The sequence below is a fragment of the Protomyctophum parallelum genome (genome assembly GCF_964188405.1).
Source record: "Protomyctophum parallelum genome assembly, chromosome: 11".
Taxonomy (NCBI): domain Eukaryota; kingdom Metazoa; phylum Chordata; class Actinopteri; order Myctophiformes; family Myctophidae; genus Protomyctophum; species Protomyctophum parallelum.
The window spans coordinates 46440128-46452844 of record NC_139707.1 but is presented as its reverse complement, the minus strand read 5'-3'; the positions used below and the strand labels follow the sequence as shown (position 1 = coordinate 46452844).

General features: G+C 44.9%; 1 protein-coding gene across 1 annotated transcript in view; it reads left to right on the top strand.

Moving 5' to 3' along the window:
• The window catches only part of zmym2 (zinc finger, MYM-type 2), a gene marked incomplete at both ends in the record, with an annotated part of 51705 nt that extends 42389 nt beyond the window's left edge, over positions 1–9316 (top strand). The window contains 4 exons of the mRNA XM_083776835.1: positions 2768–2882; positions 5488–5730; positions 7389–7536; positions 9109–9316. Of these exons, the coding sequence (XP_083632961.1) occupies positions 2768–2882; positions 5488–5730; positions 7389–7536; positions 9109–9316 (714 nt within the window). The remainder of the gene's footprint in view (positions 1–2767; positions 2883–5487; positions 5731–7388; positions 7537–9108) is intronic.
• Positions 9317–12717: the final 3401 nt, after the last annotated feature.

Below are 12717 nucleotides of genomic sequence, written 5' to 3'. Positions count from 1 at the left end.
AGCTTGTAGATCTGCTATTTTTCATTAGCTAAAGTATAACGTAATGCTTAAAACACCAAAAGGGGTTCCCGCCCAAAATGGCTTAACCCCACAACACACACCCCGGTTTGATTCTCCAACGAAGAATAAGTGGACCACTTATCTCTTCAGGATTGTGAGGTCTTTAGTATTAAACAAATCATGTCAAGACAAGTAATGACTGAATAATATACATGTGAATATAGTGACTGAATATACAGTAGTTATTGTGACCAATAGGAATTTCCCTCCTGGCAGCATGCACAAACAAATATGACGCTGGTCGTCAGTACAACACTTGTTTGCTGCGGACGCACTTTTATTTAAAGCAGTGGTTTTTATTCAACTAGTGGTCCTTGAGGGGGTTCCAGGGGGTCATCCCCATGTTCCCCAGGTTCTATGTTCCCCGGGTTCTATGTTCCCCGGGTTCTATGTTTCCCAGGTTCTATGTTCCCCACTCACCCAGCCCCCCAAAAAAGGTTCTAAGTCCCCCACTCAAAAAAGGTTCTAGGTTCCCCGCTCAACCAAAAAAGGTTCTATGTTCGCCACATAACTAAGAAAAGGTTCTATAAAAGGTTATATGTTCCCCACTCAACCATGGAGGCTGTGGACAGTTCAGAAGTTAACATGGTATGAAAAAAAGGGGGGGAGCCTGACAATGATGTCACTGGTAGCAGGAGTGATGATTAGGTATGCAGAAACGTTTTTTTTTTTTTTTTTTTCTCCTTTTATTGATTTCAGCTGTTACAATCCCAAACATGCAAACATGACCCACTTTAATTAACTTCCGTCTAAATTAGTAGCTTAATCCCCATATATGGGAATATTAGAGTTCTCATCAGGCCTGAAAATTAAGGCCTGGCCCTAACTGGGCCCTAACTGATCAGGCCCGAGGCCCGGACCTACTGATTAGCAAACATTTCAGGCCCGGCCCTAAAACGTTGGGTCGGGTCGGGCCTGGTCGGGTTCGGGCAGAGTTTGAGAACTCATATATGAAGGAATATAGCCGAGAACACAATGTGAGTCTATTTTGAAAATTGACAGAAAGAAAACGGGCAAAACCAAAGTTGAATTCTTATTGTGTGATTAATTACCCAGCACCTATCGCAAGGCACCTGCCAATTGTGTGACCCAAACTTTTGTGTTTCCCTGGTCAATTGGTGATGACGTCTGGTAAACAGGACGTATTGGTAAAATCAGTCCAGCGATCATTCCGGGCCCCCCTCTCGCCCAGAGAGAAAGACGTCCGTGTGCATCTCGTGAAAAAGTGGAGATAATTGACTAAATACACGTTTTGTGCCAGAACTTTCACGTGGATATAAAACTAGAGGACCATATTTCACTCCACGTCTTTGGAATTATTTAATGGGCGAGTACAAACGGAGCATTTATCACATTTAGGCCGCCAATTTGGAACCCGACCTGAAATTAGGTAGGACCGTTCTATGGCTCTGTATGTGAAATACTGTACATATTGTATAAAACAACAAGAGCCGTTCTAGGGCTAGGAAACATCCACGTCAAGTTGAATTGCACGTGAGGCAGGAGGTGCAAAAGATGATTTGAAGGCCACTGAATCAAAGCAAATTCATAGTAAAAAACCCCAAGATGTTCAGTTTTCAATAATAACTATATAATGTTGTTGCGTGGTACAACAGTATGCCAAATTATGCCTTTTTATTTTTTTAAATGAACTGACTGGTAGGAACAGAAATGGAAAGGAACACAAACGTCCACAAACGGTGTTTCTTGTAGGACCTATTTTACAGACGCGCCACTTCCTGTCTTGTTCTCAGACTCACATGCTAGGCAGCATTCAGCATGGTCTTCAGAGTGGCTGCACATGGTCACTGCTAAGGGCGGCAGATAAGCGTGATTTACTGGTAAAGAAATGCCTTAAAATAACTGTATTTTCTATTCATCTTGTTTAACTTTAAAGGTATTACCATATTTTATGCAAGTCGATGTGTATTAAGGGTGAAAATACTTTAAAAAGACTTGTTTCTGAAACCAGAAGTAAAAAGGATTTGATTTGGTCGCTTGTTTTTTGTTGTGGTGTGCTTTATATGTGGGGAAAAAAGGTATAATGATTTGATTGTTTTGGGGTGTTTTTAATATAGTGTTTTATAGTATGTTTTTTGGATTGTTTCGTTTTTTTTCTGATATCCTGATTTGTTGGACCAAATCTGATGCATACCAGGCTACATTTGAGCAGTATTTGTTTCGACAAACGCGTCCCAACATTAAAACCCATTCTGGGCGGGAACCCCTTTTTGGTGTTTTAACAAAGCATTAGCTTTAGCTATTGAAAATAGCAGATCTACAAACTCATAGCGTGCCACTCGGTGGCACGCTATGAGCTTGTAGGTCTGCTGTTTTTGAAAAATCGTGAAAATGCGGCACAAATCTTTGAAGATATATTCTTTCAGAAGACCTTTCGACGTCGGGGCTAAATGGTTCACAAGAGATTGATTGAGGTGATATTAAAGAACAGGTTATTATTAGGTACAGTAGCAGGGCGTTATGAGTTCACTGTCTGTCCCAGGTCTGTTTGTACAGTACGGTATATTCACTTTTGTGTCCCGTGATTATAATAATTTGCTGTTCACATCCTGAATCAAGCTGTTGAGTTATTATTTAAATATGAGGACACGTCGTCTAGCAGTGGGTTAAAGTCTTCACTGGATACGAACTACTGTGGCTAGCATGCTAATGCTGTGTGTGTGTGTGTGTGTGTGTGTGTGTCCAGCATCTCCGTGCCAAAGGCAGAAAGGATGACCTGTTCAGTGACCCGTGCTACCAGAAGTTTGGAGAGGAGCTCAACAAGATCCTCAAAGACTGGAAGCCCACCGTTCTCCCCGATGGTAATTAAATGCAAATGTCCTGAAATGAGACTCGTAAATACCTTTGATATGGAACAACAAGTGTTGTTTTAGATCACTTTAACCTATTTCGACCTGAGAAAGATGATACAAATGTCTTCTAAATCGTGACCGTTTTCTGAAAAACCTCACGTTTCAGTCATTGTCAAACATTTTCATGTCGAGGACCCCCAAGATTATTATGTAATTGGCCGCCGACCCCCATCTGAAAATATGTAGTGCTCAAATGGCACAACAGCTGTGGTTGGTTACATAACCCATTCTGGGCGGGAACCCCTTTTGCTGTATAAAGCATTGTGTCATGCTTCAGCTATTGAAAAATGGCAGATCTACAAGCTCGTGACCTTAGCAGTGACCAGTGACCATGCGCCACTCTGAAGACCATGCTGCTTTGCTGCCTAGCATGTGAGTCTGAGAACAAGACAGGAAGTTGCGCGTCTGTAAAATAGGTCCTACAAGACAAACTGTTTGTGGACGTTCTGTTCCTTTCCGTTTCTATCTGTAGTTCCAGGGACCCCCCCCCCCCCCCCCCGGAGCAAATATTTGAGTTAGAAAATATTCAAATATTTGCACCACATTTTCACAATCTTTCAAAAATAGCAGACCTATAAGCCGTGCTATGAGCTTGTAGATCTGCTATTTTTCAATAGCTAAAGCATAACGTACCGTAATGCTTAAAACACCAAAAGGGGTTCCTGCCCAAAATGGGTTAATCCTTATTTATCTCCAAAGGTTTGCCAAAATTAGTGTGACTGTCCCGAGCTACATCTACAAGCTGACATGTCGCTAATTTTGAACATTTGAATAATACAATAAAAGGTTACACAATATGACGATCACTCTATTGTCTCGATATCAAGGTATTTGATCAAAAATATTTGATTTTGCCCATAGTGTGGAATGTCTTTTACAGTGTCTGATGATTATAACCCTTGAAATTGCTGTTCACATTCTGACATTTTGTGATTGGAACAGGTTGAGATATGAGGACACTGTGTAATAGACGTAAACTTCAATTTACCAAATGACACTTACAATTATTCTCATCAATACCAGGCATGTCATTATTATGTCATAATGGTAAGGTAAACGCCTGTTTTAATTCATTAAAATGTACAACTATAGATTTTTTATAATGGGTTGAATCTAGAGTTGCAATACCCTCCATTGACTCCCCACTCATCCAATATGCATTTGCGATCTGCTTGTAATAAACGACGTTAAACTCACCATCATTGCAACTGTAGTCCAAGCTTGAATTATCCTCTTTCAATCTGCCGAGCTTTTGTCATAAAAATCCGCCGTAGAGATGGTATGAGCTACTTTCTGTCAAGACATCCTCTGCAGGTGATTATTTTGTGTTGGAGTTTGGAAGCACTCGTTTTTGTTAACGGGGCGCGCTGCTGCCTCCTGCATTATGTGCAAATGCGAAATAGATCAGTGAATTACGACGAGCACTTCCAAACTCCAACACGTAGAAAAAGAATCACTGGCACTGAATTGATTGACAGAAAGTAGCTCATAACATGTCTACAGTAGATTTTTTATGACATAAAAGCTTGGCAGATTGAAAGAGGATAATTCTGGCCCAGGCCGTAGTGTAACGGTCTGGGCACCGGACTGGTAATCCAGTCGCAGTGTGCCGCGGGTTCGACTCCCGGACCCGACACGGCCTTTACTGCATGTCATCCCCCCATCTCTCTCCCGTTTCCTGTCAGCCTACTGTCTGTCCCTTAAAAAATCAATAAAAGGCGTAAGCCGCAAAAAAATATCTTAAAAAAATAAAAAAGAAAGAGGATAATTCAAGCTTGGCCTAGAGCTGCAATGTTGGTGAGTTTAATGTTGTTTAATACAAGCAGATCGCAAACGCAATTTGGATGAGTGGAGAGTCAATGGAGGGTATTGCAACCCTAGATTCATCCCATTATGAAAAAAATCTAGAGTTGCAAATTGTGGCCAAGTATGAAGGTATACATCTATGCTGTGTGTGTGACTACACAACTTTATGAGATGTTCTAAGGCAATACCCACCACTAGTTCACGCGTTTAACCCATTTTGGGGCGGGAACCCATTTTGGTGTTGGCATCATGTCGTGCTTTAGCTATTGAAAAACAGCAGATCTACAAGCTCATAGCGCGCCACCGAGTGGCGCGCTACGAGCTTGTAGGTCTGCTATTTTTGTTATATAATAATATAATAATTTACATTTGGGGGATATCTTTCACAATAATGAATAAAACATGTTCTAGACATTCTAATGATCACAAAAAAACATACAGTATATTACAATTATTTTACTTTTTATTAGGGTTAAAGGTCAAAAGTCATAGGTTAAAAATTGTTTAAAAAAAAAGAGTCCAGACATTTTTAATCTGTGTGAATTTCAGCCTCTGTGGGGGGTATTTATATGCAAATATCATGACCAATGGCATTGCAATGGCATTGCAATGAACATCACTGATGACGTTTAGGTGAAAAAAGAACAGAAAAAAAATTAAAAAAAAAAAAATGTAGTTAGAGGGTTAAAGATGAAACCTGTAGTCCTCATGGCCGTTGTTCCTTCTGTCCCTTGTCCGTGTCTCCCAGGCTGCCTGTGGGGCCGCGTGGAGGAAGGCAGCCTGTGGACCAGCGGTCACCTGGGCGAGGAGACGCCCGCGGCGCTGCTCCGCTCGCTGGTCTACCTGAACACCAAGTACTTCGGCCTGCGCACGGCGGACCAGCACCTGCGCCTCTCCTTCGCCAACGTCTACGGTCCCGACACCGTCCACCCCGTCACCAAGGAGACCGGCGTCTGCATACGCGTGCCTTCCATCCCTCAGGAACACAGCTGTGAGTCTGATGATCAACGTAGTCCGTACGTAGCCTCGGAAACAGACATTTTTATTTCCAGAGAAAAAAATAAGTCTGGGTCCGAGTCCACTTCAATTCGGCATAGAGTAGCGCAAACGTCGCTCACTCTCTGCTGATTTCTGATCGTCTGCACCTTTGTTACAATTACAATTTACAATTTAGGCTTTTAGCAGACGCTCTTAATCCAGAGCGACTTCCATTAAGCAAGAACAAAAAAGCATGGGAATACATCACATAAAAAGCATTTATCATGAAACATGCGTAAGCTAAGAAAGTAACTGTGGAATATCTATTTAATTAAACTGTACATATATACTACTATGCTATACATATGTACTATGACGTGCTATGACTATATACAATGCAATTATAGTGCTGTCTACATAACATGCTATAAGTCTGTATCAAATGCTATCTAAGTCTACAGAAATGCTATCTAAGGGGTAGGGTTGTTAAATTGTTAAGTTGTTAAATTGACGCACACACATGGATTAGATTAGATGTCTTTATTATCCACAACGGAATTTTTGTTTTTGCTCAGGACAATACATACAGGACAAGAAATAATTATACAAATACATACAATTCAATTCAAAGGGCTTTATTGACATGAGAAAACCTACTTTTACATTGCCAAAGCAGAAAGAACAATACAGCAATGCAATCAAAACAAAAAGTATGTACTTTGAAGGTCAGAATCTTCAATAGATCAACTTCTATGTACCAAGATCACTCGATGCAGGTATAGTGCAGGAATATACACAATGATTAGTCTTTAGGGTGGTTGTGTTCCATTTGATATCCTTCTCCTATCACAGCAACTCACAAATCTTGCTGCTGTGTTTGCACATTGTTGTACTTCGCCCAGCAGATATGGGAGTTTTTTTTGTCATTGGTCATACACACAATTAAATTCAATTCAAAGGGCTTTATTGGCATGAGAAAACATACGTTTACATTGCCAAAGCAGAAAGAATAATACAACAATACACACACACACAGAATGCAAATGTTGTCCAGCAGGGGGAGTAGTTTCACCAGGCTACTGCCTTCTCTACCTTCTCGGGTGGAAAACAAATGTGTTTATTTTCGCCCACTAGTGCAAACTACCTCCAGAAAGAGGATTTTCTTTTATTTTTTATTTTTTTAATCACTTTCTAAGAGCTCACAACAGGACAGGAAAAGACTCGCTCACCGTATAGATAAAGTTATTCTAAGTCTCAGTCTAAGGAGTTTTACTTATTTTTCTATACGGTGAGCGAGTCTTTTCCTGTCAACGTTTCCCTTATGTTTTTGAGACCACCGCTACCGTAGTCAAGTTTGAAGAAAAAAAGGACGAAGAAAGGCGCAACAGTTTTCTCAGTGCTACAATATGACAATCACAATATATTGTTACAATGTCAAGGTATTAGATAGATTTTTGTCCATGGTGAAGAAGTGTCCGATGATTATATATATTTCTATTCTGACATTTTTGTGATGTTTTGAGATATGGTTGAGATATGAGGACACTGCGTGATAGACGTCGACTTCAATTTAGCAAATGTCATTTATAATTCTCGTGAAAAACACCACGCATGTCATATGTAATGCAAAGGTGCTAAAAAAGACGCCATTGTGTATTTTTCTCCCACCAGTGCAAAGGAACTCCAGAAAGAGGAAGCGTAAAGGAGAAGAGGAAGACGAACCCGACTACGAGCCGGACGAGGGTTCGGGATCCTCGTCCACTCACTGTCCCGTCAAGAAACACGAGTGTCGCCTTTACGAGCTCTACAGATCCAAGTGGTGAGTTCTGGAGCTCTTTGTAGCCCTTTACGAGCTCTACGGATCCAAGTGGTGAGTTCTGGAGCTCTTTGTAGTCCTTTACGAGCTCTACGGATCCAAGTGGTGAGTTCTGGAGCTCTTTGTAGCCCTTTACGAGCTCTACGGATCCAAGTGGTGAGTTCTGGAGCTCTTTGTAGTCCTTTACGAGCTCTACGGATCCAAGTGGTGAGTTCTGGAGCTCTTTGTAGTCCTTTACGAGCTCTACAGATCCAAGTGGTGAGTTCTGGAGCTCTTTGTAGTCCTTTACGAGCGCTACAGATCCAAGTGGTGAGTTCTGGAGCTCTTTGTAGCCTTTACGAGCTCTACAGATCCAAGTGGTGAGTTCTGGAGCTCTTTGTAGTCCTTTACGAGCTCTACGGATCCAAGTGGTGAGTTCTGGAGCTCTTTGTAGTCCTTTACGAGCTCTACAGATCCAAGTGGTGAGTTCTAGAGCTCTTTAGAGTCAAATTTTATCCATTTAGGCCTGACCTCAAAATTAAAAAAAGAAATCTTCTAAATCCTCCAGTTTTCTGAAATAAATATTTTCACGATTAAAAGAAAATAAATAGCAGACCTACAAGCTCGTGGCGCGACTACTTGTAGTTGAACAATGAATTATGTTTCATTTACTTTTTCTGTATGCCTGTACCTGTCCCTTTCTTCTTAAAAATGTAAATGTTAAAATTGATTTAACAGATTCCATTTTGGGGTTCGGGACTATTTTGTCTTTTGACCCGTGAGTAATACTAATAATAATAAACTTTATTTGTATAGCACCTTTCATACATAAATGCAGCTCAAAGTGCTTCACAGGGCAGGACACAAAAATAGAATACAATAGTTAAAATGTTAGAACAATGGCGAAGAACCAAATTGAATATAAGAACATGAAATAAATAAAAACACCACATGCAGCAAATCAGTCAGGACAAGGTAGGAACGTGCATATTAAAACTCAACTAAAAGCAAGAGTGAAGAGGTGAGAGAACAGTAGAGAAGGATGCAATTGATGAAGACTCTTCCTCATGCTGCACAGTTTCAGTTTTCTTCTCTACTAGCCTGATTAATACGTAGTTGTGCGCCGTTATCAATAAGATGAGCTATATTGGATTGAAGAAGTGTCTGATGATTATAATAACCTTTTCATTGCTGTTCACATTCTGACATTCTGTGACTGGACGGTTGAGATATGAGGACACTGTAATAGAACATATGATATGATGATAGATATGATAGATATGAGGACACTGTAATAGAAGTCGACTCTCGACATTCCCACAGATTTTGGTTATTAAGTCTTCTAATGACACGTGAGCTTGTAGATCTGCTAGTTTCACTAGAGTCCCGGAGAGACATCAAATTTCTCAGTTTTCTAATTTAGGGAATTCCTTCCCTTGTGCTTTCCCCTTCACCCCTCTCTCCCTCTCCCTCTCCCTCTCCCTCTCCCTCTCCCTCTCCCTCTCCCTCTCCCTCTCCCTCTCCCTCTCCCTCTCCCCCTCCCCCTCCCTCTCCCTCTCCCTCTCCCCCCTCCCCCTCCCCCTCCCTCTCTCTCAGCCCCAGCTCCTTGCGGCAGCGTGTGGACATGTTCTACATGCAGCCGGAGGTGAGCCCGGACCGCGACAGCCCGCTGTGGTTCTCCTCGTCGCCGCTGGAGCGCGGCTCCCTGGACAGCCTCCTGTCCAGGGTTCTCCTCACCAGGGAGATCTACACGGAGAAACCCCATCAGGAGGAGGAGGAGGAGGGGGAAGGCGGCGGGGAGTAGCGGCTGGACTGCAAGGCGGGACATCCAGGAGGAGGAGGAGGGGGAGGGGGAGCGACCGACGCTTCTGCTTTACCCGTCGTTTTAGAGACGTCGGAGGATGTGGAGGGTTTGGGGAGCTGTTGGGGTCGTCACTCTGGGATATATATATATATATATATATATATATATATATATATATATATATATATATATATATATATATATATATATATATATATACACACACATAAACACCAAAGGAAGATGTCAGGGAGATGGGAGGCTTGGGGGCCCGCTGTCTTTTATGCTGGTTGGTTCCAATGGCTCCTGGTGGTGGGGATGATGGGCGAGATGTGACAGAGGGAGAGAGAGAGAGAGAGAGAGATGGCCTTCGCCACGGCTTTAAACTTCTGCACACGGAACGCCAGAACCTCTTCAGGGAGAAGTGCAGCAGAGAGAAGAGCAGAGGCATGGTCGCCTAAATCAGAAATAAAGGCCCGAGGTCAGCCCCTCCTAACCACCCCACCCACCCCCCATCGAGGTATGCCCACTGCTGCTCGGTCCCTCCAACCACCCCACCCACCCCCCATCAAGTCTTCATGTCATCCATAATGTAACCAGGGTTGCGTCGTCGTCGTCGTCCCGTGTCCTGCCTGTCCCTGACGTCTGGGTCTGTTCTGGGTTCTGCTCGGTATCGACACGGTATAGACGCCCGGCTGGGAGTTGGTGCCATCTTCTGGGGGACCTGGTATGCCGGTAGAACCGGGTCGCGAGAGAGAGAGAGAGCAAGGACATCCATCTTTTTCTCTTTTTCTTATTTTAAAAATCTCTCCCAGAGTGTGCGAACTCTTCCCCCGTGGGACGGTTAAAGGGGACGCGGGACGGAAGAGGAACTCTTCGCCCGTGGGACGGTTAAAGGGGGCCGAGGAAGTGGACTCGCCGACATGCTGCGTTTGTTTGTAGTACATTTAGGGGAGAACTTCCATTCATGCGATGTAGCATTACATTATGTACTAAACCCAGATTGGGCTGCTATCGAGTGTAAATAGCTATTAAAATAAGAAACGAGGGTTACTGAAGGTGGAGAGGAGAGACTATGTGTGTGTGTGTGTGTGTGTGTGTGTGTGTGTGTAAGCCCCCCCCCCCCGGCTGAAACCTTTCAGCTTGAAATCCATCTTCAACAAAGTCTTTTAAAACACATTGACTGCCTACTTCCGGTCCAGGACTTTTAAAACACATTGGCTGCCATTGACTGCCTACTTCCGGTCCAGGACTTTTAAAACACATTGGCTGCCATTGACTGCCTACTTCCGGTCCAGGACTTTTAAAACACATTGGCTGCCATTGACTGCCTACTTCCGGTCCAGGACTTGTCCCAGTTGGTTGTCCCCCATTCTCAATAGAAGTCTATGTAGGAGAGCCGCCGTTGGACTGAAGCCCCATGAAGTGAAAGCCGTTTGCGTAACTCTGTCTAATATCTAAGGCTCTGGTCTGCATAGTAGCCGTAGTTGTCAAGAAAAGGGGTACAGGAGAGTTATGTGCTGGGGGGGACAGAAGAGAGAGAGGTGGTCTCCGGATGGGGGTGATAGAAGAGAGAGAGGTGGTCTCCAGATGGGGGTGACAGAAGAGAGAGAGAGGTGGTCTCCAGATGGTGGTGATAGAAGACAGAGAGAGAGAGGTGGTCTCCAGATGCGGGTGACAGAAGAGAGAGAGAGAGAGAGGTGGTCTCCAGATGGGGGTGATAGAAGACAGAGAGAGAGCGGTGGTCTCCAGATGGGGGTGATAGAAGACAGAGAGAGAGCGGTGGTCTCCAGACTGCAGCATGTCATTTGGGAGTGAGTTTTCGTCTCGGTTTCTGACCAGAGCCAGGAGGAGGGAGCCAAGTTAGTGTTGTAGACACAGACCTTGTCAATGACGTAGAGGGCCACGGCTCTCTGACGTGGTCCCATGGAGGGCCACGGCTCTCTGACGTGGTCGCATGGAGGGCCACGGCTCTCTGACGTGGTCGCATGGAGGGCCACGGCTCTCTGACGTGGTCGCATGGAGGGCCACGGCTCTCTGACGTGGTCGCATGGAGGGCCACGGCTCTCTGACGTGGTCCCATGGGGGGCCACGGCTCTCTGACGTGGTCCCATGGGGGGCCACGGCTCTCTGACGTGGTCGCATGGAGGGCCACGGCTCTCTGACGTGGTCGCATGGAGGGCCACGGCTCTCTGACGTGGTCGCATGGAGGGCCACGGCTCTCTGACGTGGTCGCATGGAGGGCCATGGCTCTCTGACGTGGTCGCATGGAGGGCCACGGCTCTCTGACGTGGTCGCATGGAGGGCCACGGCTCTCTGACGTGGTCCCATGGGGGGCCACGGCTCTCTGACGTGGTCCCATGGGGGGCCACGGCTCTCTGACGTGGTCGCATGGAGGGCCACGGCTCTCTGACGTGGTCGCATGGAGGGCCACGGCTCTCTGACGTGGTCGCATGGAGGGCCACGGCTCTCTGACGTGGTCGCATGGAGGGCCATGGCTCTCTGACGTGGTCGCATGGAGGGCCACGGCTCTCTGACGTGGTCGCATGGAGGGCCACGGCTCTCTGACGTGGTGGTCGCATGACTTCGGACTTGAGGTCCAGCTGGTACTGGTCCAGAATGGAGGGAGAGGGGGAGAGAGAGAGAACTCAAATCTTCTGTAATTGTGGGGACATTTGGCCCTCATAAGGATAGGAATATAACCATGTGCATGCACAGGCAGGCCAGCCTCCTGACAGGGTTACCTTCAGTAACCCAGGAATCCAATGGCAGTCCCTCAGTCAAATGTAGTCCTGCTCTTCACCAACGCATGACTGGCTCTAGGTTGCTCTAGCTCTAGGTTGCTCTAGCTCTAGGTTGCGAGGCCATCGATTCCAAACCCAAAATGAACAGTTAAGTGAAAAGTTTTCCTTCGTCCGCCTCAACGTAAATGGATTTACATAAAATCCATCTATCTCGGATTCTTTCCCCAGATTAGGTCCCGCCCTAATGACCCCTAACCCCCCCCCCCCTGATGACCCCGATGACCGACCGGTTACAAAATGTTTATTTTTCGTGCGAAAGAATATACGATCGCACGGCACTTTACACAGCCCCGTTTTTTTTATTCCGTTTCACGGCACGGGACCCGTTGGCCTTCAAACTAAAAGCTTATGCACTGAAACGACTGTGGCGGTTGGCGGAAGAATTAACGAATTAATCAATGCCTGGATGTGGCAGTCGATGTGTTTTTTAAAAGCGTAGTGTTTGTATTTATTGCAGTTTGATTGCTCTCGCTATTTAACTGTATTCTGCGTTTTTTTGTTTTCATTTCTCGCTGGGTTGAGACTTCGCCGTGTGCCATTTCTCGTTTGTCTTTGTTCTGTTAAAACGTGCATTTCCCGCGGCCCAGTCGGTGCTTT